General features: G+C 39.4%; 1 protein-coding gene across 1 annotated transcript in view; it reads right to left on the bottom strand.

Annotated features, from left to right (window-relative positions):
- The window catches only part of LOC122807193 (aldehyde oxidase 3-like), a 1,326,697-nt gene that overhangs the window by 1,044,491 nt on the left and 255,190 nt on the right, over positions 1 to 27,016 (bottom strand). Inside the window, exons 9-10 of the mRNA XM_044078243.1 lie at positions 26,073 to 26,217; positions 9,965 to 10,057 (exon numbers count right to left, since the gene is read on the bottom strand). Of these exons, the coding sequence (XP_043934178.1) occupies positions 9,965 to 10,057; positions 26,073 to 26,217 (238 nt within the window). The remainder of the gene's footprint in view (positions 1 to 9,964; positions 10,058 to 26,072; positions 26,218 to 27,016) is intronic.

Below are 27,016 nucleotides of genomic sequence, written 5' to 3'. Positions count from 1 at the left end.
GAGATGTGCCACATAGAAGGATTTCCTGACTACTGTCCACCTGTGTCCCAAGGTCTCTTATCACACTTTTGGTGTTAAGTATACTACCGCCTATGTTGTAGTTCATGGGTACAGAGTTTTTACCAAAGGGGGTGACAATGCACTTTTTGGCATTGAGCTTGAGGCCATGGCTTTGACACCAGGCATCTGTCTCAGTGTGGCCCTTTTGTAGGATGTCCACATCGTTAGGTGTTTCGATCATGGCTCCTAGTTTGCAGTCATCTGTGAACTTCGTTAGCCAAAGACCTTCTGTGTTAGCCTGTACTTCAGAGAAGTAGATACCAAACAGGAGAGGACCCAGGACTGAACCCTGTGGTACTCCACTTGTCACTGGTCTGAAGTTGGATTTGGAGTCTGCTACTTTCACAGTGTGGGTTCTGTCAGTGAGCCAGTTGGCAACCCATCTTGTGACATAGGGATTTATATCTAGTTTAGTGAGTTTATCTATAATTCCAGAGTGGGAGATGGTGTCAAAAGCCTTGGCAAGGTCTAGGTAGGCTGTGTGAACCATCTTACCCTTGTCTACAGCTTTGGTGACTGCTTCAAAGAAGTCTATCAGGTTTAGGAGACATGATCTGCCTTTTACAAACCCAAACTGGGTGGGATCCAGAGTTTGGAGATTACCAATGTCTTTGTTTATAAGTTCCATGATAATACGTTCCATGGCCTTGCAGACCAGGCTCGTCAGGCTTATGGGGCGGTAGTTCCCAGGGTCCGTGGTTGCTCCCCCCTTGTAGAGTGGGATAACCATTGCTGTGCGCCATTCAGCAGGCACAAAGCCTGAGGTGAGGCTATGATTGAACATGGTACTTAGGTGGGGTGCCAGTTCGTTCTGTAGTACGTGTAGAACGCTGCCTGGGATGTTGTCTGGTCCCATAGATGCTGTGTTCTTGGCTTTGGAGAATGTGGTTTTTACCTGTGCAGTAGTGATTACAGGAACTTTGCATTCTTCCGGTATAGAGATGGGCTCTTTAGGGGGTGAGAGGGGGGTAAAGTTAGCACTGAACCTATCTGCCAGGATGTTGGCAATATCAGTTGGGTCTGTATATTTAGTGCCATTGTGCTGTAACTCAGAGCAGATCTGAGTGTTGCCATTCAGATTCTTGACATAGCTATAAAATGCTTTGTGGCTGTCTTTAGAATCAGTGGCAATTTTGTTTTCGCAACAAGCTTTGGAGGATTTTATCAGGGATCACAGCTTCTTACTGAGGCTGACCAGGGAGCTCCTCCACTAATGGGATTTTACTATCTTTTGCAAGAGTTTCTTCCTTCTGTTGTACAGTTTGTTTATGGCAAGGGACCACCAGATTGGCTTCCTCCTTTTTTGGAGGATAGCGTCTTGGTTCTGTTTGGGATAGCACGATCCATGCACTCATGTAAGTGCTTATAAAGTGCAATTGTGTAGGATTCAGTAGTCGTAACTGTATTGTTCAGCTGCATGGGTGTCATGAAGTTCATCACTTCTGTCTTAAGAAGCATGAAGTTGGCTTTGGAGAAATTTTTTATTATGGTTTCCTTAATGGGGGGGTGGAGGCAGGATGTGGATATCTAGGGTAATTAGCTTATGGTTGGATCGGACCAGTGAGGCATTGACTTCAGGTGTGGAACACCAGTCACTCATATTGGTAATGACTAGATCTAGGATATTGTTGCCTCTGGTGGGGGTGTGGATAAGTTGATCCAGGGCATTGGAGTTTATGAATTCCAGAAAGCGTTCAGCGAAGGAGTTGGTACATGAGTAGTTTTCCCAGTTAATGGTGGGGTAGTTGAAATCGCCCATTATTAGGGTGTTTGGTTGAACCCTAATATTTTCCAGTACATCAAGAAAAGAGGAGTGGGAATCCTGGGACATGGTGAGTGATCTGTAGCAAGCTACAATTTGGATTGCAGTTTTGCCCAGAGTTAGTTGCACTTGGATAACCTCAGCTGCATTATGCCGAGCAACTAGCCTGGAGGTGTGGATATCCTTAATGAATATGGACACACCTCCGCCTTTGGTGTTCCGGTCCAGGTTACATGGCCGAAAAGTGTGGTATGAGTTATAGCCTAGTAGTGCAGGGATGCTCTCTGGAGCCTTGAACCAGGTCTCAGTCACTGCACAGATATCGATGTTCTCCATTTTAAGGAGTGCCTTGAGTGAGTACATTTTGAGATTTAGACTTCTGGCATTGAGTAGCATCACCCTCAGTTTTTGTTTGCCTGTTCCTGTTACAGTGGTGAATTTGTCATTTGAACCTTGCCTAAAAAAGGCACTATAGGGGCGGCAAGAACCTTAGCCAGTATCTGGAATCCCAGGGGTGACAGGTGCAGGCCATCTCTGGCAAAGCATCATGGTCTGTCGACCATGTCATCCCAGGCCGACAGATACTGGATCCCTTTAGAATGGCACCAGAAGCTTAGCCAATTGTTGAAGTCAATCATTTTGTCCTTGTACTGCGGCATCATTCTGGGTGATGGCAGAATACTACTCAGGGCTAGGGTCATACCTGCCTGGGTTACAAGATCGGAGAGCTCTTCCGTGACTCTTTTCATGTAGTCCAGGGAGGTACGTCTCAGGTCGTTCACACCAACATGGACAATGACAGAATCATATTTGTACTTGCTCTGGAGTGGCCTGAGTGCGTGGGTTATGTGGCGGATTCAGGCACCTGACAGGCAGCTGACAGTAACCTTCTCCTTGTTTAGCCTGGTGAGTGGGACATCAGTGTGCCTGACTATAGAGTTGCCTATGACTAGTGTGTTGGGTACATTGTTTTGCCTTATTGGCTGTGGTTGAGTGACACACTGAGTCTGCGGGCTATGTGTCATTTGGGTTGTGCAGGGGGTGGAGGTTGCTTGCATTTCTGCTTTGGAGGTCTCTGTTGCTTGAGCAGATTATTATTGAGAGCCTCCGTGAATATTTTTGTATTTCTATGTGTGGATTTTGGTGGTGTAGCTTTAGTGAGACTATGTGATGAGTGTGGTGTGGTGCAAGTGTTTACATTCTCCTCTTGACTGTCAAGTTCAGTCTTGATTGGAGAGAGCTTTACCTCTAGTTTGGCTAGATAAGTGCATCTCTCACAGGTTGTAGTGTTGGGTGGTAGGAGGAGAGGATTGTCTGTGTACATGAGGCAATTTCTACATTGCCCCAAGATGCCCAGATTCATCAGATAGACAGGAGAGAACACTGGAAGCTGACCCTTGGACATGCCTGAATAAAAAAACTATTTTCCTCTAGATAAGTGAGGAAAGTGAGTACAAGAGCTGTTTTTCTCTAAGCAAGTGAGGAAAGTAAGTACCAAAACTGTTTTCCTCTAGGTAATAAGGAAGGTTGAGTGCTGTAGAAATTAGTAGGTTATTTAGTGCTTACAAGTTCTGAACAAGTGCTAATCATGAATAAGTAAATTCAAGTGCTAAAAGTAAGAATCTGTATCTGGACTAAACTAGTTACAGGAAAGGGGGGAAACAAGTGCAAATGTGGGCGTTTAAATCAGAAAGTTGAGAGAGATGGAAAAACTGCCCAAACGGCCAATAACTACAATTTCTGGGCCAGAACCACTCCTTATGTGGTAGATAGGTTACCTAGTGCTTACCACTCCCACTGATAAGCTAGAAGGCTTCTGTCCAACACAGAAAGCTTGGGGGGGGGGGGGGCTCAGAAGCTTACATACAGTCCTGGATACAGCAAATCTGAATCTGGACTACACAAGTTACAGGAAAGGCATGTTTTTTTTTTATTATTTATATATACAGAAAAGCAGCTAAAACAGCAGTCAAAACAATTCAAATACAGTGCAAGCTAGCACACTTGAGTATGTAGCAATGTTAGACCAAACAGTTTAAAAAATGCAATTAAATTAAAAATGACTAAAAACAATGCAGAAAGAGTCTATTAGGTAGAATGAGGTAAAGAGATGGGACTGGGGGGAGTGTCCCAGATCAAATCTACAGTGGGGGCGGGCAACTGCAAAAACCTCCAAATTTAAACAACAACACAGGAATAGGGAGGGTGGGTATGGGAAAACCAACACCTTCAGCAGAGATCTGAAAAACTATACAGTGAAGCAAAAATAACAGTGCACAACTCTGAAGTCAGCCAGCAATGATATAAAATTAGTCAAACAACAATTACCAGTACAAAACTCTGAAGTGCCAGAAAAATATACCCAGCTCTGCATATCTCTAGATAGTTTGAAGAGCACTTTTTCAGGACACAGGAAGGCTCCAACAATGATATGCAGACTTTTTTACTAAGAGGGTCTAATTTTATGCAAGTAATCCTTGAGATGGTCAGATAACACACAGGATGCAAAACCAGTTATACCAACTTAAGACACAGAGAAATAGGGGGATGGGGGAAAAACACCTTCAGCAGAGATCTGAAAAACTATACAGTGAAGCAAAAACAACAGTGCACAACTCTGAAGTCAGCCAGCAGTGATATAAAATTAGTCAAACAACAATTACCAGTACACAACTCTGAAGTGCCAGAAAAATATACTCAGCTCTGTATATCTCCAGATAGTGTGAAGAGCACTCTTTCATGACACAGGAAGGCTCCAACAATGATATGCAGACTTTTTTTACTAAGAGGATCTAATTTTATTGCTCATACTGGATGATATTTATGATGTTGTTATGTTGTTAGTGATTATGATTAGTGTATGAGGTTTGCTAATAGTGGATGATATTTATGATGTTGTTATGTTGTTAGTGATTATGATTAGTGTATGAGGTTTGCTCATAGTGGATGATATTTATGATGTTGCTATGTTGTTAGTGATTATGATCAGTGTATGTGGTTTGCTCATAGTGGATGATATTTATGATGTTGTTATGTTGTTAGCGATTATTTATTTTATTTATTTGCAATTTGATTACCGGGGAAGTCCACTGGGCCAAACTGACCCATTTTCAGTGGAGGCCCTGGGAGAAAAGCTCCAAGATGCATTATACAATTTAGATACAACTGATAGTTAATATTAAAGATCTTATGTAGAATAGTTACTCATAAATGCATTCAATATCATGCATAGTTAAATTCATTAAGCTTGAAGGTAGGGATCATACAGTTTCATTTGACTAAAACAGATATGGGTTAGGTGTGGAAACAGTTTACATACAAACCTTTTAAGAAAATGTAAATACGCTTTACATACACACATCAACAGTAGAATGCTATTTACAATATTTACAAGGTTGGGCTGTGTGAGGGTAGCTGTAGGAGTTGAGAGCTTAGAGAGAAGCTATAGAAATTGTTGGGAACTTAGATAGGCTCATAGGAAGATAATTATGAGAGTTGTAGAGCTTGGGAACCAGAACGAGAACCCCCTTGGATTAGGTTGGGTGAAGGCAAGTTCATTTCCATTTAGTGGACAGGTTTTTGAATAGTTGTGTTTTGATGTTTTCTGAGTTTGGTATGGTTCTTAGTGTGGAGGGAAGGGAATTCCATGTTTTGCCTATTGAGAAAGATAGGAGAAGTTGGCCAGCAGAACGTTTAGGTTTATGGATAGTACTTAAGTTCTGATTTTCAGATCTGAGAGCTCTATTTGGGTGTATAAGGGGGAAGGATGTTAGTTAGGGTGGGACATTTTGTTGGGTGAAATATGAGTCTATGTGCAGTAGTGAGTTGGAGATAGTCTAGGTAGTCTGGGAGTTCAAGCCAATTCAGGGATTGTAGGGTTAGGCAGTGATGGGCGGTATTTTTAGATTTAGATGCAAATTTAGAGATTTTGTTGTAGCAATTTTCTAGTTTAGAGGTGATAGAGGAGTACAGGTTGGTTAGGAGAGGGGTTCCGTATAATAAGGAAGGAAGAAGATAAGTCGAGTCCAGAGTTTGCCTGGTAGAGTTGGAGAGAAAGTGATTACTCCTATACAGCATACCTAGCATTTGGTGGGTTTTCTTAATATTTTGTCGAATATGAATATCAAACTTAAGGTGTTCATCTACAGTAATGCCAAGTAGTTTGGCAGAGGGGACTACTTCTATAGGTGAGTTGGTTTGACTATAGACTTTGAAGTTGTTTTTATCGTAATAGGGGTTTTGTGGGAGAGAATAGTAGAATCTTTGATTTATTTGCATTGAGAGAGAGGTGGTTTTGGCACATCCAGTTTTCAATTGTTGAGAAGGCAGTTTGGGTTTTAGTCAGCAGTTCAGAGAGGTTTGAGGCAGAGCAAACTAAGGTTGAATCATCTGCGTATTGAATGATTTTAGCATCAGGAATAGCAGTGTGAAAGTTATTGATGAAGATGTTAAAAAGCATTGGCCCAAGGATGGATCCCTGTGGTATGCCAGTTGGGGTAGGTAGGAAGGAAGAGATGGAGTTCTTCCATTTGACTGCCTGTGATCTGTCTGATAGATAGCTGGAGAACCAGGATAAAGCATTATGTGAGAGATTAAGGTTTGAGAGATGACAGAGAAGGTGCTTGTGGGAAACAGTATCAAAGGCTTTAGACAGATTGAGTAAATCAGTAAAAACTAAGTGGCCTCAATCTCGGGCTTGATTGACAGTTTCTAGGAAAGAAAGTAGAGTGGTTATTGTGCTATGGCCTGGACGGAAGCCATGCTGGGTAGGAGTGAGAAGATTGTTTTGGGTCAGAAAAGGCATAAGTTGGAGGTGGATGCATTTTTCTAGGATTTTAGAGATTGGTGAGAGCAAAGCAATGGGGCGCTCATACTGGATGATATTTATGATGTTGTTATGTTGTTAGTGATTATGATTAGTGTATGTGGTTTGCTCATAGTGGATGACATTTATGATGTTGTTATGTTGTTAGCGATTATGATCAGTGTATGTTGTTTTAGCATAAGACATATCTGTATGTTAAGTGGCTTGCTGAGGATAACACCGTGATTGCACTGTAGAATGACTTGGATAAGTTGCCTTTCAGTTTCATGAAGTATCTTTCTATAAACCAAATCATGTTTAAACCACAAAACTGATGGTATGGTATAAAACATCCATTTAGCTCTGATTCCAATTGACTGAATCAATTTGTTTAGTAGTGGATGATATTAATTATATTATGCTGTTAGTGATTATGATCAGTGTATGTGGTTTGCTCATAGTGGATGATATTTATTATGTTGTTATGTTGTTAGTGATTATCATTAGTGTATGTGGTTTGCTCATAGTGGATGATATTTATTATGTTGTTATGTTGTTAGCGATTATGATTAGTGTATGTGGTTTGCTCAAAGTGGATGATAATTATTATGTTGTTATGTTGTTAGTGATTATGATTAGTGCATGAGGTTTGCTCATAGTGGATGATATTTATTATGTTGTTAGCAATTATGATTAGTGTATGTGGTTTGCTCATAGTGGATGATATTTATTATGTTGTTATGTTGTTAGTGATTATGATTAGTGTATGTGGTTTGCTCAAAGTGGATGATATTTATTATGTTGTTATGTTGTTAGTGATCATGATTAGTGTATGAGGTTTGCTCATAGTGGATGATATTTATGATGTTGTTATGTTGTTAGTGATTATGATTAGTGTATGAGGTTTGCTCATAGTGGATGATATTTATGATGTTGTTATGTTGTTAGCGGTTATTATTAGTGTATGTGGTTTGTCAAAGTGGATGATATTTATTATGTTGTTATGTTGTTATTGATTATGATTAGTGTATGAGGTTTGCTCATAGTGGATGATGTTTATGATGTTGCTATGTTGTTAGTGATTATGATTATTGTATGAGATTTGCTCATAGTGGATGATATTTATTATGTTGTTATGTTGTTAGTGATTATGATTAGTGTATGTGGTTTGCTCATTGTGGATGATGTTTATGATGTTGTTATGTTGTTAGCAATTATGATTAGTGTATGTGGTTTGCTCATAGCGGATGATATTTATGATGTTGTTATGTTGTTAGCAATTATGATTAGTGTATGTGGTTTGCTCATAGCGGATGATATTTATGATGTTGTTATGTTGTTAGTGATTATGATTAATGTATGAGGTTTGCTCATAGCGGATGATATTTATGATGTTGTTATGTTGTTAGTGATTATGATTAATGTATGAGGTTTGCTCATAGTGGATGATGTATATGATGTTATGTTGTTAGTGATTATGATTAGTGTATGAGGTTTGCTCATAGTGAATGATATTTATGATGTTGTTATGTTGTTAGTGATTATGTTTAGTGTATGTGGTTTGCTCATTGTGGATGATGTTTATGATGTTATGTTGTTAGCAATTATGATAAGTGTATGTGGTTTGCTCATGGTGGATGATATTTATGATATTGTTATGTTAGCGATTATGATTAGTGTATGAGGTTTGCTCATAGCGGATGATATTTATGATGTCGTTATGTTGTTAGTGATTATGATTAATGTACGTGGTTTGCTCATAGTGGATGATGTTTATGATGTTATGTTGTTAGTGATTATCATTAGTGTATGTGGTTTGCTCATAGTGCACGATATTTATGATGTTGCTATGTTGTTAGTGATTATGATTAGTGTATGAGGTTTGCTCATAGTGGATGATATTTATGATGTTGTTATGTTGTTAGTGATTATGACTGGTGTATAAGATTTGCTCATAGTGGATGATATTTATGATGTTATGTTGTTAGCGATTATAATTAGTGATTATGATTAGTGTATGTGGTTTGCTCATAGTGGATGATATTAATGATGTTATGTTGTTATTGATTATGATTAGTGTATGAGGTCTGCTCATAGTGGATGATATTAATGATGTTATGTTGTTAGTGATTATTATCAGTGTATGTGGTTTGCTCATAGTGGATGATATTAATGATGTTATGTTGTTAGTGATTATGATTAGTGTATGAGGTTTGCTCATAGTGGATGATATTTATGATGTTATGTTGTTATTGATTATGATTAGTGTATGAGGTCTGCTCATAGTGGATGATATTTATGATATTGTTGTGTTGTTAGTGATTATGATCAGTGTATGTGGTTTGCTCATAGTGGATGATATTAATGATGTTATGTTGTTAGTGATTATGATTAGTGTATGAGGTTTGCTCATAGTGGATGATATTAATAATGTTATGTTGTTAGTGATTATGATTAGTGTATGAGGTTTGCTCATAGTGGATGATATTAATGATGTTATGTTGTTAGTGATTATGATTAGTGTATGAGGTTTACTCATAGTGGATGACATTTATGATGTTATGTTGTTAGTGATTATAATCAGTGTATGTTGTTTTAGTGTAAGACATATCTGTATGTTAAGTGGCTTGCTGAGGATAACACCATGATTGCACAGTAGAATGACTTGGATAAGTTGCCTTTCAGTTTCATGAAGTATCTTTCTATAAACCAACTCATGTTTAAACCACAAAACTAATGGTATGATATAAAACACCCATTTAGTTCTGATTCCAGCTGACTGAATCAATTTGTTTAGTAACCTCTTATAACTGTCCTATAATTGGTTCTCCATCATACTTGAAAAATAGCACCTCATAGTTACCCAGGTATGACCTGAACTGTGAATAACACATTTCATGACTATAAACTATAGTGGACTGAATTTGCTGCAAAACTCTCAGTAAGCTGATGTTTCACAACTCTCTCATGAAAATATTTAAAAGGGGCCTACCTGTGTTCATGAGATTTCATAATCCTCCATTTTGGCTCCAGGTTTACAGAACAGATGACATTCTTTTAAATACTATTATTACTATTTTTATTATTATTATCTAATGACATAATCTTCTTCAATATCCCATTTACAACAGCTGATTTTCATAAAATGGGGGAAAATAAAACCAGTGTGTTAGTTTCCTGTATAACTGTACTAATGTTAGCAAAGGTATCATACCCAGTAGCTGTCCTTCTAAGCGTATTCACATTTCTTGCTTGAGTAAATCAGTATACACAAAGACTGGATTCTTAAAACAGACTGCACAAATCCTTGTAAAAAAGAAACAGTTAAGTAAACTTACCTTTCTCTGTCTGACTGATAGAATTAAGAGCCTGAACTCTTGTAGGTGAGATGATAACAGGATGAAAGACTCCTTTAAATTTCATATCAGGTCCTAAGGGACAAGTAAGTAGAATAGAGTTTGTCAGTATTTGCTGTAAAATAATCAAACGCTTGTTTACCTGTAACATAAAATCTCGGGTTTAGCAACCTCATTTCCTCATAACTTTCTCAGTGAGACATTTTAACATCGCAGTAAGACTGAAAAGTCATAAATAAAGGGAGGTCCCAGTAGCTTTATGGAAAAACAAATTTTTTGAGTGTGAACGTGAAGATCGCTAGATCAGCTGATAAAGCACAGATATGGCTGGATCAGTAACTATTACAATAATTACATAACTAGTTTTGAACAATCAGATATGTTTCAGATTTGTACTAAACACTGCTCAAATGAAAAAACTTGGTAAAAAAGAAACGAGCTGGCTTCAGGAACACAAACCACAATTTATTGCTGATTATTGTGAGCGCTTTTGTAAGAGTAGATACTGCAACTTCTTCAGACAAACTCTAGGACAAAAAGACATACTTTACATATCATATACAATTAGCCAATCAAACAATCATATAATTTAGGTAGGCTCCAAGCCCAATCAACATTAAGGTTTCAAAACAAATGATAAAACCCTAATGTCATTAAGCAAATTGCTTTCAACAAGAAAAATCCATTAAAGTTCATACCAGCAGGCACTTTTTAAACCTAAAGCATCCATATAAAATCATGTAACATGTAAAATATTTTAAAAAACAAAACCGTCTAATACTGTCCCACTAAAACTTACAAAGGGCCATTAGACTTGAACAAAATATACCTAATGGATATGCAAACATAAGACATTGTGTATTAAACCCAAACAGAGTTTAAAAATGAATTAAAAATACAGCATGACAACGTATAAAAAATATATCTAAAATATCAATATCTATATATATATATATATATATATATATATATATATATATATATATATATAAAAAACAGATAAATGTATATATATATATATATATATATATATATATATATATACACACACACACACACAATACACTACTGGGTTGCTATTTAATCAATGCCCAGTTGATGACGTAGATGGTACAGATGGTTCTGAAAACTTTGGAAATGGGGCTCAAACAACGGCGGTTCGCCATAGTGAAAACGCATCAGGAACAATCAACAGCACAATGCTGTCGAGCAACAAGAGCAAGCCAATACTGGTAGTAACAACAGTTCAATGGATATAAATAATCAACAGGGTTTTCGGGACAACTATGGATTTCAACAGAAAACGAATCAAAGGACAAGAGAAAGCAGGGCCAGCAGAGAAGATGCCAGAATCAGTGAAGGAGATACGACAAGATGCCCTCCAAATCCTAGTAAGTACTGAGGGGGGACTTTAAAATATTTAACTTTAGTTCCCTCCACATTGATGACAATATGGTGAATGTTTTTGCTAAAGGTCTATCTTTTGTCCCAGACAAAAGAGCAGACTTGTTCAGGACTATCTTAGACCTAAAAATGTTTGTGCGCAAGCTGAACTTAACCTGTTTAATGGGAACTAATTCTACACTTACCAACAACTTAAGAGTATCAAGTTTATTTAATTCACCTTTACAAGAATCCCTAGCAGTGCTTGAAAAAGTTTGTGAAATGGATATTAGAGCTTTGTTAACTAAGAGAGATAACAATTTAAACTCATATAGGAATTTTTCTGTGGATGAACTTGCTTTCATTAACCTTCTTAATGCATGTGATGTTAGAGTCACGAAGCCCGATAAGTGTGGTGGTCTTGTCTTTATTGACCAATATGAATACATGGATAGGATGCAAGTACATTTGGATAGTGTTGCTTATGAACGTGTAAGTATAAATGAAATCAATGTGGCTTATAAAAACGTTAATAACACAATTAATGATCTGTTTCTTGAAGGAAGTATTGATTTGGATACTCTCCATTATCTGACTATGTCAGCACCTGTGACACCTGTGTTATTTGGGCCCCCAAAACTACATAAAGATGTGAAGAATCCCCCATTTAGACCAATAGTCGATGGGAGGGGTTCTATTACTTACGCAAGCGCGAAGTATGTAGATTACAAATTGAAACCTGTTGTCAAATCAGAACCACAAATATGTCAGGACTCGTGGAGTTTCCTTGATGGCATTAATAATCTAGAATAGGATGATAATTTCGTCTTCCTTACAGTTGATATTAAGGATCTCTATACTGTCATTCCACACAATTTGGGTATGGAATGGATTAGGGATTTTTTACATATTAATAGGATGGACGATAAAGATATTTATGTCATCAAAATCCTGCTAGAGATAGTTCTGACTAATAATTTCATCATTTTCAATGGGCAATTGTTTTTACAGAAATCTGGGATAGCAATGGGGTTTCCTTGCGGCAGTAGTTTTGCTAGTTGTGTTATGGCCTATTGGGAAAGAGTGCTTTTGTTCAGCAACCCAATGTTTAAGGAACATGTTGACTGGTACACGAGATACCAGGACAACATATGTTTCATCTGGAAAGGGGATCCTGAACTGATTCAACCTTTTATTATGGATATCACAGCTCTAACAACATTTTTGGAATTTACTTTCCAGGTAGGCCTCGACTCAATTAATTTTCTGGACATCTGCCTATGCAAAGATAGTCTTAACAGCGGGTATAAAACCACTATCTTTAGAAAGCCCACTTACTCAAATGCCTCCTTGCATATTACGACCAGTCACCCATATCATCAGAAGAAGGCAGTAGTGAAAGGGCAGGCTGTCAGAGGAGCTAGAATGATCTCATACTATGATGATTTTTTGAGTGAATGTGCTTTGCTCAAAAACATGTTAATCAAAAGAGGTTATCCCTTGGGGTTTCTAGAAAATGTTTTTGATGAAGTGATTAACAAAAGGCTAACCATTTCTGCCCTATAGTGCATAAAGGATATGGGACAGAGACTATATCATTGGGCATAATACCCTCCCAAAGAAGTAAAGAAACTAGTTTGGACATGAAGATTAGACTCATGACCACATACTCTCTAGATTCTAAACTTATTAGGGAAATTCTCACCAAAAATTGGGCTTTTATTCTAGAAGACAATGGGATTAATAAATCCCTAGGTCAATCACCACAGTTTATATTCAGAAGGGGTCCCAATTTGAAATGTTTGGTTGAGAAAAAGAAGAAAAAAACCAGTAGGAGTTGTATTGGTATGTCTAAGTGTGGTAGATGCCCATATTGTAAACATTTTGCAATTAGTAATAAAATAAAGATCAGGGACAGAGTATACACAATTGATGGGAAGTTTAACTGTGATACTCAAGGAGTCATTTATGCCACTGTATGTGAAGTTTGCAATGCATACTACACTGGTAAAACCGAGAGGAAAGTTAACCAAAGAGTGTATGAGCATCTCTGTAGCATTCACAGGAATATAGCCAGTAATGCCTTGACCAAACATATCATGGGGCACCCTGACCACAAATTTTCTTTTGTGATTTTACAACAAGTTGAACATAATATAAGGGGTGGCCCATGGGAGTTGAAGCTAGAGGAGTGCGAATTGTGTTAGCAAATTCACACTTTAGCCTATATTTCACCAGGTCTAAACAAATGGGTATCTATTAAATGTTTACTTAAACTAAAAACTCTTACTAGGTAGTTTACAATAAGTAATTTTGGGGTTTTTTGCCTACTTGTATATACATATAAGTGGTTTAAACATGTATATTTTTTCCAGCTTACTTTATTTATAATAATGAGAGTCCCCCTGGTTACATATATATAGAGAGGGTAAGACTCAGGTAACAATTATCAACCCAGTAGTGTATTGTGTATATATATGTATGTATGTATGTATCTATCTATCTATCTATCTATATATATATATATATATATATATATATATATATATATATATATATACATATAAACACATATACATTTATCTGTTATATATATATTGATATTTTAGATATATTTTGTATACGTTGTCATGTTGTATTTTTAATTAATTTTTAAACTCTGTTTAGGTGTAATACACAATGACTTTTGTTTGCATATCCATTAGGTATATTTTGTTCAAGTCTAATGGCCCTTTGTAAGTTTTAGTGGGACAGTATTAGACGGTTTTGGTTTTTAAAATATTTTACAATGTTACTTGATTGTGTGGTATCCAGAGTTTAGAGATTCCCTAGATCCTTGTTTATTAGGTCCATGATGATCTTTTCCATAGCTTTGCATATCAGACTTGTCAGGCTAATGGGGCTAGAGTTCCCAGGGTCTGTAGTCGCTCCTCCTTTGTGGAGAGGGATGACTATAGCAGTGCACCATTCAGTAGGGGCAAAGCCTGAGATGAGGCTGTGATTGAACAGGGCACACAGATGAGGTGCCAGTTCACTCGGTAGTTCATGCAGAACACAGCCAGGGATATAGTCGGGTCCCATAGAAGCTGTATTCTTGGCCTTGGACATTGCTGTTTTAATCTGTGAAGCTGTAATACTGGGTGCCTGACAATCTACTGGTATTGTGATTGGTCTTTTGGGGGGGGGGGGGGTTGGCACTGAATCTGCTGGCCAGTATATTGGCAATATCTGTTGGCTCTGTACAGGAGGTACCATTGTGCAGTAGCTCAGAGCAAATCTGGGTATTTCTGTGGAGGTTCTTTACATAACTATAGAAGGCCTTGTGGTTGTCTTTACTATCTGCTGCAATTCTGTTTTCATAGCTAGCTTTAGAGGATTTGATGAGGGATCTCAACTTTTTGTTGAGGCTGATAAGGGAGATTTTCCAGACTTGGGACTTCACCTTATTCCGCATCAGTTTCCTCCTTCTGTTGCAGAGTTTGTTTATGGTAGGGGACCACCAGATTGGCTTCCTTTTTTTGGAGGACAGTTTCTTGGTTCTATTGGGTATGGCGACATCCATGCATTTGTGTACGTGTTCGTACAGTGCATTTTTGTATGATTCAGTGGTCATGCAACTATTCTCCATTTGTATGGGTGCCATGAAATTAGCCATCTCCGTTCTTAGGAGCCCAAAGTTAGCATTGGAGAAATTTTTCATGGTGGTTACCTGTGTGTGTGTGGGGGGGATGTGGATTTCCTAGGTGATTAGCTTGTGGTCGGATCTAACCAGGGAGGAGTTGACTATTGGTGTAGAGCAATGGTCGCCCATGTTAGCAATGACCAGGTCAAGGATGTTGCTACCTCTAGTGGGGGTAAGAACAAACTGGTCCAGGGCATTGGAATTAATGAATTCTAGGAAATGTTAGGCAAGTGTATTGGTACATGAGTAGTTTTCCCAGTTAATGGAGGGTAGTTGAAGTCACCCAGTATGAGTGTGTTAGGTTGGACCCTAATATTCTCCAGGATGCTTAGGAGCATGGAGTGTGAGTCTTGGGACATGGTTGGGGACCTATAGCAGGCTACGACCTGAATCGCTGTCTTACCGAATGTTAGGTGCACCTGAAGTATCTCTGATGCATTCTGTTGGGCTACCAGTCTGGAGGTGTGCGCATCCTTTAAGAATATGGAAACACCACCACCTTTGAAGCTTCGGTCCAAGTTCTGGGACCAAAAGGTGTGGAATGAGTTATAGCATGGTAGTGCAGGGGTGCTTTCTGCTGCCTTAAATCAGGCCTCTGTTACAGCACAAATGTCGATGTTCTCCATTTTAAGGAGTGCTTCGAGCGAGTGCATTTTGAGATTTAGACTTCTTGCATTGAGCAGCATGACCCTCAGAGTGCATTTGTTTGTAGCTGTTATGATGGTAATTTGGAACACTGCCTAAAAAAGGCACTATAGGGGTGGCAAGAGCCTTGGCCAGTATCTAGAAGCCCAGGGATGATAGATGCAGGCCATCTCTGGCAAAGCATTGAGGTCTGTCAATCATGTCATCCCAGGCAGACAGATACTGGATCCACTTAAAATGACACCAGAAACTTAGCCAGTTGTTGAAATCAATCAATTTCTGCTTGTACTGCGGTATCATTCTGGGTGATGGTAGGATGCTGCTCAGGGCTAGGGTCATACCTGCCTGGGTTACATAATCTGAGAGCTCCTCCATGTCTGTTTTCATGTAGTCCAGGGAGGTATGTCTCCGGCCATTCACACCCACATGTACAATGACAGAGTCATATTTGTACCTGTTGTTGAGGGACCTGAGTGTGTGTGTTATATGGCGGATCCTGGCACCTGACTGTTACTTTCTCCTTATTTAACCTAGTGAGTGGGACATCAGTGTGCCTCACTATCGAGTCACCTATGACTAGTGTGCTGGGCATGCTGTTTGGCCTTAAGGGCTTTGGTTGAGTGGCATACTGCTTAGGAGAGTTATGTGTCTCATGATTAGTGTTGTGTTGTGGTAGTCGAGTGCATTTCTGCCTTGGAGATCTCTGCTGTTTGGGTAGATTTTTATTGAGAGCCTCCGCGAAGGTGGATGTGCGGTTTGTGTTTTTATGTGAAGGCAGTGCTGGTGTGTGTTCTGGAGGGTTATGTGTTCCATGTGGTGTGGTGCAAGTGTTGACCTTCTCCTCTTGACCAGCTACTCCGGTCTTGGCTGGAGAGTGCGTGGCTTCCAATTTGGATATATAAATGCATTTCTCACAAGTCTGAGTGTTGGGAGGTAAGAGAAGAGGGTTGTCGGTGTACATGAGGCAGTTGCTACATTGCTGCCGGATGCCCAAGTTCCCTAGGTTAACAGGAGAAAGCACAGGGAACTGACCTTTAGACATGGCTGGAGGGTGGCCATTAATAATAAGTATTGGAGCTGTTTCCTTGTAGAACGTTAGTGCTGGTAGCACTTTTGTGTGCTACAATAATTGCTACAAGAAGTCTGGTATGGTAAAGTGCTAGACTAATAAGCTAGTAAAAGTGCAGGAGAGGAGAGAACTAGCAGATCTAAGGGAAAAATTGAAGAGCAGACTTTGGCACCTCTCAGAAGCTTGCAAACAGTCCTGGATACAGCAAATCTGTGTCTGGACTAGACTAGTTACAGGAAAGGCAGGAAACAAGTGAAACGCAGGCTTTTAACCCAGAAAGTTGAAAGAGATGGAAAAACTGCCCATACGGCCAATAAACTACAAAGTCTGGGCCAGAAGACACTCCTCTTGTGGTAGATAGGCTACCTAGTGCTTATCACTCCCACTAGAAGATGGAAAAACCAATAAACTACAATTTCTGGGCCAGAAACTGCTCTTCTTATTGTAGATAGGCTACCTAGTGCTTATCACTCGCACTGACAAGCTAGAAGACTTCCTTCCGACACAGAGAAGCTTGAGGGCTCAGAAGCTCACAAACAGTCTTGGATATAGCATATCTGTATCTGGACTAGACTAGTTATAGGAAAGGTGGTAAACAAGCTCAAATGCAGGCTTTTAAACCAGAAAGTTGAAGGAGATGGAAAAAGTGCTCAAACGGCCTATAAACTACAATTTCTGAGCCAGAAACGACTTGTCTTGTGGTAGATAGGCTACCTAGTGCTTACCACTCCCACTGATAAGCTAGAAGGCTTCCTTCATCCCAGAAAGGCTTGGGGGGCTCAGAAGCTTACAAACAGTCCTGGCTACAGCAAATCTGTATCTGGACTAAACTAGCTACAGAAAAGGCAGGAAACAAGTGTAAACATGGGCTTTTAGATCAGAAAGTTGAAGGAGATGGAAAAAAATGCCCAAACGGCCAATAAACTACAATTTCTGGGCCAGAAACCACTCCTCTTGTGGTAGATAGGCTACCTAGTGCTTACGACTCCCACTGATAAGTTGGAAAGCTTCCCTCAACACAGATCGGCTTTGAGGGCTCAGAAGCTCACAAACAGTCCTGGATACAGCAAAACTATATCTGGACTAGACTAGCTACAGGAAGGCAGAAACAAGCACAAATGTGGGCTTTTAGACCAGAAAGTTGAAAGAGATGGAAAAACTGCCCAAACGACCAATAAACTACAATTTCTGGGTCAGAAACTACTCTTGTGGTAGATAGGCTACCTAGTGCTTACCACTCCCACTGATAAGCTAGAAGTCTTCCCTCCAACACAGAAAGGCTTGGGGGGCTCAGAAGCTTACAAACAGTCCTGGCTACAGCAAATCTGTAACTGGACTAGACTAGTTACAGGAAAGGCAGGATACAAGCTTAGATTTTTTGTTACAGAAAAGCAGCTAAGACAGCACTAAAAACAATTCAAGTGCAGTGCAAGTTAGCACACTTGAGTGTGTAGCAACATTAAAGCAATTTATTCAACCTATATTCTGAACTGAATTCAATTATTGTTTAATTCAACCCTGAACAGTTAAAAAGTGCCAAAAATATACTTATCAGATGAGAAGCACACTCAGTCAGAACACAAAGTAAAGTGGAAAGGGGAAAAGGAGAAACAGAAGATAATTCAAGGTTAAGGGCCCAAGTGGGTTGGCCTACTCATATGTTCTCTCTGTATTAGGTAGAATGAGCTAATGACACTAGACTGGGATAGAGCTGGGATAGAGCTGAACAGATGGGACTGCTAGGGGTGTCTGAAATCAAAATATGAACTCACTGTACTCGGTTGAGTGAGAAAATGAGATGGACCCAGGAGGAGTATTCAAACACAAATTTACAGGAGGGGCAGGCAATTCTAAAGCCACCAAGATTAATACCACAACAAGAACATGGAGAGAGTGAGGGAACCTAGCTGCAGAGAGAGATACAGATCACAATATTCAGTGAAGCAAATAAATACACCGAAAAATAAAATGCAGTACTGTCTTTAACACAATATTCAATTAAAAAATAAACAGAAAAATAAAATGCAGTACTAGCTTATAACGCTGCAAGTTTGTACTTAGCTTGCAATAAAGTTGCTGTATGTAAACAACAGCTAACCAAACAGCTCAAATATTCAGCTATTCAGTAGAAATAAATTCAGAGATAAGTGACTAACTTATAAGCACAGAGAAACCTAAAATGCAGTATTATCCAAACAGCTCAAATATTCAGCTATTCAGCAGAAATAAAGTAGAAATAGAAGGATAAGTCAGCCAAACTCTTCTGATTTCTCAGCCCTGAATGGTCCAAAGTCTCAAGCACAGTCCAAGCATTCCTTCACTTATATCCTAAGGTATCCATGAGTTGTTTCACCATCTCTTCTAGTATTTTTCCCAGCTGACAACTTCCATAAGTCCATACTGTTGGTCAAAATACCCCCTCTCCACTGAGAGCCAAACATCTCTTTTCCTTTCAACTGCATTTTTGCATGTGCCCTAGAACAGTCTTTGCTGTTGCATACTCTATGCTGCTGCATGCTTCTCTATATTGCCTGGGATATGCATAGCGGCTTAACTTTAAACTGTATATTTACAGAGAAATACAATTAGCAGTATTTTATAGAAACGTATTTTATAGCACAGAACCTGCAGTCCTGTACAGCTTAAAATGGGTCATCAGACAAGTATAACTCATCTATATTAGCATTCATCCTACCCAGCCAAAATACCTCTTGGTCAAATCCAGGGTGGTCAGAAACATTATTTTCTCTAACTTCTCTATGAACTCATCCACGCTGGGTATTGGATAAGTGTCAAATGTAGGTATCTCATTTAGTTTCTGTAAATTATTACAACTTGCTTAGGGACCAAGACAAGCTGACAGTTCCATTCATTTCAGAACCCTCATTTACTCCTGTTTTAAGCATCTTAGTTACTTTTTCATATGCTGATAGGAAGTTACTAGGCTATTGCCCCTGAGGCTCTTACAAGCCTAACCAAGAATTTAGCCCATGTTCTAACAAGTCAGCTCCTGATGCCACTGTCCAGCAGGGACACAGCTGGAATCCCAGGGATGTATTTTCTGTTCCCTTTCCAGTTATCCAGGTTGTGCTTTAAAAGGGTTAATGAGGTATTCTGCTTGACATGGAGAGGAGTCTATTCCACAAAAGGGGGAGTCTATGGGACACAAATCTGTCTCACCTAGTCCTGTTGATGTCACAGACCAGGTTGAGCTTGCGTGTGTGGGTTACTCAAGTGGAGCCTGACTTGTGGATATGCAGATTCCCATCAAGGCGGGGTCTGAGATTGCTTTGTATGCCAGACAGAGGTCACCTCTGAGGAGTCTGTAGGAGACTGAGTAGAAGGACAGGGCCTTTAGCCTATCTGTGTAGGGTAGATGTTTGAGGCCCTGGATTCTCCTGGTGAGGAACCTCTGTGGTCTCTCCAGCTGCTACAAGGATGTTATGACCACCTTGTCCCTGGATGAGATACCTTTACTAATGAGGGGGGCCATGTAGAAATCTTTCCATACAATGGAGACAATATGGTGGTCAGACGTCAGTTTGCTATCAACCTGGATGCCCAAGTCCCTCACAACTCATTGCATAATTATTAATGTGATAATTTGTGGGGACGTCACTCTCCCCAAAGGGGATGATGATGCATTTTTTGGCATTCAGTTTGAGGCCATGTTTCTGGCACTAGTCATTTGTTTGGGTGAGACCCTCTGGAGGATGTCCACATCACTAGGGGAATTGATGAAAACACCCAACTTGCAGTCATCTGCAAACATGGTTATCCATAGCCCACTGGTTTTGCCCTGCACCTCAGAAAAGCATATCCCAAACAACAGAGGCCTCAAGATCGATCCCTGGGGTACACCTCTCATTACAGGTCTAACTGCTTGAGGTGGCTTCCCCTCTTTTACTTGGTGGGTTCTATCAGTGAGCCAGTTTGCTACTCATCTGGTAGCATATGGATTGATGCCTAGTTGTGAGAGTTTATCTATTACACCTGAGTGAGAATATTATCGAAGGCTTTGGCCAGGTCAAGGTATGTGATGTGCACCATCTTCCCATTGTCCATGGCATTGGTGACTGTCTTAAAGAAGTCAACCAAATTCAACAAGCATGACCTCGCCTTGATGAAAACAAACTGTGTGGAATTGAGTGTTTGCAGGTTGCCAATGTCCTTGTTAATGAGGTCCATGATAATCCACTCCATGACCTTGCAGATCAGGCTAGTTAGGCTGATGGGGTCTATAATTTTCTGGATCGGTGGACGTTCCACCTTTGTGCAAAGGGATGACAGTAGCTATCCTCCACTTGGATGGGCAAAGCTCAGGCTTTGGTTGAATGGAGTGCCTAATGATGCTGCAAGTTCCTGTCTGAGTTCATGTAGGATACAGCCTGGGATGTTATCAGGTCCCATGCAGGCTGTATGTTTTGCCTTTGAAAGGGCAGTGATGACTTGCTCCCTAGAGATAAGGGGAGGGGGAGGTGCTGAGGATGTCCTGATTTACTGATGGGAGGGACAGAGGGATGAAGTTTTCACTGAACCTGTCTGCCAGCAGGTTGGCCATATCTACGCCGTTTGTGCATGTCGTGTCCTTGACCACCAGTTTTGAGCAGACCTGGGTGCTTCCTTTGAGATTGCAGACATATGCGACGAAGGCCTTATGATTGTCTTTAGTAGATGTGGCCAGTTTGGACTCTAAGTTTGCTTCGGATTATTTCATTAGTTCTCTTATTTGCTTGTTCATGCTAAGGAGAGGTTGCTTCCAATTAGGCACCTGCTCCTTCTTGGTCCTGGACAGCAATTTTTTCCTTTTATTATAGTGTTTATTTATTGCAGATGTCCACCAGACAGGTTTACACTTCCTTGAGGAGGAGGATTTCATCCTGTCGGGTATTCCTGATTCAATGCATCTATATAAATGTTCGTAAAGTACTTTGGTTCGATCCAGAGTGGTCAGAAACAGTATTTTCTCTAATGTCTCTATGAGCCCATCCATGCTGGGTATTGGATAAGTGTCAAATGTGGGTATGTCATTGATTTTCTTTGTGACTCCAGTACCTTTATGGTTTTAGAGTTACCCTCTCCCCTGGCATTGTCTCAGGCAGCTCCGAAAAAATCTCTGTTTCTCAATATAACATATTTTCTTTCTTGTTTCTGGGCTGTAGACACATTTTTTTCTATATGCAAAGCAGGGAAAAAAATTACCTAGTACCACACTATTATTATCTGGCTGAGTAAAAAAGCTACAGCTTTCCTCTGTGGTTTTAACACATTTACATGATATATCTGCTGTGTCTTCTCTTTCCAGTATGTTTTATTTTACAGTTCACTTTGCTCATTCTCTGTTTCACCCCAAGGGTTCTCTGTTACCTTACTAGGAATCACACTGACAGTGTAGTAGCACAGTCTTTGGACTTGCAAGATAGGTCTGAAATTGTTATGGCAGTATTGGAGGAACATCCATGAAGGACAGGAAAAATGAAGCAGACAGCGTATAAGAAGGATGTCACCAGATTCGGGTACTTTAAAACAAGTGACAAAATGTTTTATAATCTGTTATGCTTTTTTATGTGGTTATGTCTATGAGAAAATTTAGTAAAAGGATATGTGAACACTTATATGCTATTTCCAGCAAAAATGTATATAGCGCCATTTTTACACATTTCTGCCAACCCAAATTGTAAAACAAAATTATTTTACCATCTTAGAACATGTTATACCGAATTTAAGAGGTAGTTCCTTTAACAATTAATGTAGAAACAAGGAAGACGTTTTAGCAGCTAAAATTAAGTGCAAGCAAGTACCCTAGGTTAAATGACAGTATTAACATTAAATGTTTTTTAGCTAAAAAGAAATTGAAAATGAACTGCTTTATTGCATAACTACTGCTCATTCATATATATATTTACATTTTTTGAATTTTTTTAGTGGTTAATTTACTGTATTTTTCATGTGATTTGCTGTTATCAGATGCTAATCTAGTTAATGCTGAGTTGTAATGTATTCGATTTCTGAAGAAGTCCATTATAATGAAGAATGAATACAATAAATGAGCCTATACTGCGGTCTTAATTGGGATGCTTTTTTTTTGTTTGCAGATTAGCAGTCTGATTGGTGGTACTGTACTATGTCTACAGGTAAAAGATATTGTCACTGGGAAGTATCAATAGCCCCTTCTAGAAATTTTTATGAGTGTATATGTGTACAAAAAACAGTTTGGTTAAGTCTCACTTATTGCTGGTAAGTTGGCTGTGGAAGCCAGTGAGCACAGACTCATTTGGGTGGATTCCTGGGAAGTCAGTGATTATAATCCTCTTTTAGAGATAATAGTCTACAACTTATCCCAGTGTGACAGGTGATTTCATTAAAACATGGTAGAAGTTTATACCTACAGTAAGATCTTAAAGCCAGTCATTCTCTTAAAAACATGTCAGTGGAGTAGATTTGGACTAAATAATCCCTTCTATCCTTATACTGCATACAAGCCAGAGCATATTCTGGACTGGCAGTAATCTGTGGACACTCACTGATGATATAATCTTAAGTGTGGGGGAGGAAAAACCTAGCTGGAGGAGTCTTCATAGACCAAACTAAAACATTCAGCTCAATAGATCATAACTTGCCTCAGAATGCCCTCATTTTTGAAGGCCTCAGTCCACAACCCCAACCCCTTTGGTTTAATAACTACTCAAAGTATAATTTAATACATTAGGAAGTTTCTCATCAAATTCATTAATCCTCAGAAAGGAAGTCCCCCAAGTCTCTGTCCTTGCTCCATTGCTGGTTTCAATATTTATTAAAAAAATACCCCCAACCTACCTACCTTCCAAAAATGTGAAATGCAGATGATGTGATTATCTTCAAATCCACTTGAACTACACCCACCAGAAAAAGAAACCTGAGACCGATATAACATTGTTAATTTCCCGGATTCAAAACTTGAAGCTTTCCTAAACAGCAACAAAACTAAATACATGCCCCTTCCAGGGCACAGGGGGTAAAGCCCTAACATTGACCCATCAACCCATGTTTGACTAGCAGGCATGGGAGCTGGAGGGTGTGGGGTTGGAAAATGGGAGTCAGTGGCATACAGTTTGTCCATCCTGGAGGACAGATACGTCTTGGCTTGCTGCTTGGGCGATACCCAGTGGGAGCTCTGGATAGTGCAGCCGGCAGAGTCCAGGCCAGAGGGGTGTGCTGCTGTGACATAGCAGTGCAAATCATGGGGAAGTCACACAGAGAAGGTCACATTCTCCTCCCCTTATTGATTGGCTATGGTAGCATTTCTCAGAAGCTGCCAAAGGGAGTTAGGAGCCCCTGAATGTGGTGTGTGGGGATGACCCTGATGTCTGGCTGGCTGATGGCCTCATGATTGTCTTTCACCTTATGGGGAACAAATGGGCATGTGAGAGATCTCATCAGTAGAAAGAGGGGTTGAAAAAGTGAAACCAAAAGAAGTAAAACTAAGGCTATGATTTCAGTTACTAAGGAAAGGCTTCCAGTAGTCCCCAGTGATTGGCGTATTAGAGACAGCAATCTTCAACATCTTGAAATATCCTATGATCAGTAAGAATCCAAACTTTAATTCATATGAATAGCAAACAAAAGCCGAAGGGCACAAACTATTGTCTGATCTTGGGAAATCTCTTATTTCCTATCCCCTGAAACTAGAATGGCAAAGGCATACTTTTTGATTAAGTTTACCCATAATATCGAGAGATTCCAAACAAATCTTAATTCATTCCAATCCACTTCTAACAAAATCTGTAGATTTATTATTCGGATGCCAGGGTTCCCCATATCTTTCTATGAGGTGACCTAATCATAGAACTGGATTAACCTGGAGTAGTGAGAACTCTGCAGTGTGCCCATAGTCATCCACAGAATTAATGATCAGGAATGCTACTGAAAACAGTCATGCATCTTGTAGATCAGTGTGTGCAATATATCTTTAAGAAGCTTTCCAGTGAGTCAGCACATGCAAGCAAGAATGCCATTTTGAGTGAGCAGCCAGAGTGTCAGCATGCAAGTATGTAGTCAGTCAGTTAGTCGCTTACATTCAATGTTCCCGCCATCCATCCTGATGTATTTTTATACAATAAACTACTTAAATGAACACCCAAGCCTCTACATTTTCTTAATGCACATTAGAAGAGCAACACATCTGGTCTTCAGAAATGCATTAATCTTTTGATTTTTTTTTCTTTGTTTATTTCATTTCAATGGAAAATTTGAGGGGAAGGTTCTGTTCTGAGCTGATCTGTATGTGATTTTATGGTACTTACGTATTATCGCAACCACATTTGGAACTGTAGAAGCGGCGCATTGCAAAGCCATTCTCCTGTTGACAGAAAGTACTGAAACTGTCTAGGGAAGTGTGTGCCACTGAGCTGTAATTTTTCTGGGACTATGGGAATTTCTGTACATATTACATCAGCTAACTGTCTTCAAAATGGTTGTGCGTTTTTATGTTTGCATCTGACTACAAAATTTTCACAGGTATTTTCTTTCTGTCGATACAGTAAAGAACCATAGTCAGTACTATCCTGGATGTAAACAGTTTGCACATATCTTCGGTGTAGTAATGCTGTGGCCACTTAATTCTATTTATACTGGGCTTGCATTGAATGCGGCAGTGATTCGCACCTCCCATACATGATTGCTTACTATTCACCTGTGCTTGCAAATATAGGTCAGTTCAGAATGCCTCCTAAATGCCGTGCCTTTTCAGATGGCCACACTGGAACTTTTTTGTGAAAATATGACATCTACCAGGGCAAGATCTACCCACAGCCAATGCAGACAGGACTGAACATTACTTATTCTGGCCAAATACAGCACAATCTCAACCCTGTAAACATCAGTGTGAAGTAACAGGTGCTGCCTAGCTTTCTGTTATTTGTTTCATTTCTTCATCTGCTTTCTTGACACTTCAGTGACCCATACCAGTTCCCAATACAGGGTGACAACAGTTTTCAGCCACAGGACATCTAGAAAGCAAGCCGCTTCTGTGGCTGACAACAGTTTTCAGCCGCAGAACGGCTTATAAAGCAAGTCGCTTCTGCAGTACCTTCCGAATGTGGTTGCGATAATATGTAAGTACCGATTTTTACTTCTGTTCTTATTTATGGTGTTTTAATTGAGCCATTTTCTCACTTTCATGTGATTTATTTGATTGTATCTGATGAATTATTGTTTCATTAATTGCATTTGATTCCATAAATGGTTATAAAAACAAAGCACAATATACCAAGCTGAGATTATGAGGAGATGGATTTATCAGATTTCCAATACAGATTTCATAAAGTACATACCTACATTAGTATTCCCAGTCACCAGGGGAGCCTTAGGATAATTTGCTTTCAGTTCTAGCAGTTCTTTCAGATGTACAGGTGATATCCAGGTTATTCTTTCACCAGAGAAAAACATTTTCCTTTTTTCTTGCTGTTGTGCCATTAGCTATAAGAGACATAAATATTATTTTCTAATATAATTACAATACAATGAACATTTTTACAAGCGTAGATCAGTTGATATAGTTTACTTATTAATGAGCACAATAATGCAATGTGATCTTTTAATTTATGTGTGTGTGTGTGTGTGTGTGTGTGTGTGTGTGTGTGTGTGTGTGTGTGTGTGTGTGTGTGTTATATGGGAGTAGGGGAGAAACTGTGTCCATACATATACATGTGTGCATTTCGCATGAGTGTGGCTGAGGAAATGACAGCATACACAAACGTGATCAAAAGACTGATTTTATCAGTTTATTTGGGAGAGTTCATTTGTAAGAAGTCCAGACTCAATACACTTTGTAGACAGAACAGGGAATGTTATACTTGAAGCTACGGAGGAGGACACAAGCATTTTCAATCATCACAAGTTGTTATGAGGCCCTCTGATGATACATGCTCTCAAAAATTATTAGAAGTCATCTTCCTTTTAAATCTTCGCTTATTGTGGGTGCTACCAAGAAATGCCAACTTCCTGAAAGTTAACTTTTCAAAAAAAAACAAAAGCGTGAAAACCAAGAGGGTGAAAAAAATCCTTTTTTCTTATTTTTTGCAGGGGACTGCCCCCACAGCCCCAAACTTATATATACCAAATCCCGGGTTGCACCAACTTGAAGAAGAGAAAAATCTCCCTAAGAAGTGAATCACTGCCAGCGCACAATTCAAATCTCTCCAGAATGATTTCCTATGAAGAAAAGCATTCGGCCTTATGCCATCGTATGGAGAAAAGCATTCGCTCTTATGCCATC

The sequence above is a fragment of the Protopterus annectens genome, chromosome 7.part0 (assembly GCF_019279795.1).
Source record: "Protopterus annectens isolate FY-2018-M chromosome 7.part0, PAN1.0, whole genome shotgun sequence".
Taxonomy (NCBI): domain Eukaryota; kingdom Metazoa; phylum Chordata; order Ceratodontiformes; family Protopteridae; genus Protopterus; species Protopterus annectens.
Note: the sequence above shows the minus strand (reverse complement) of the source record. Positions and strands in the feature narration are given on the sequence as shown.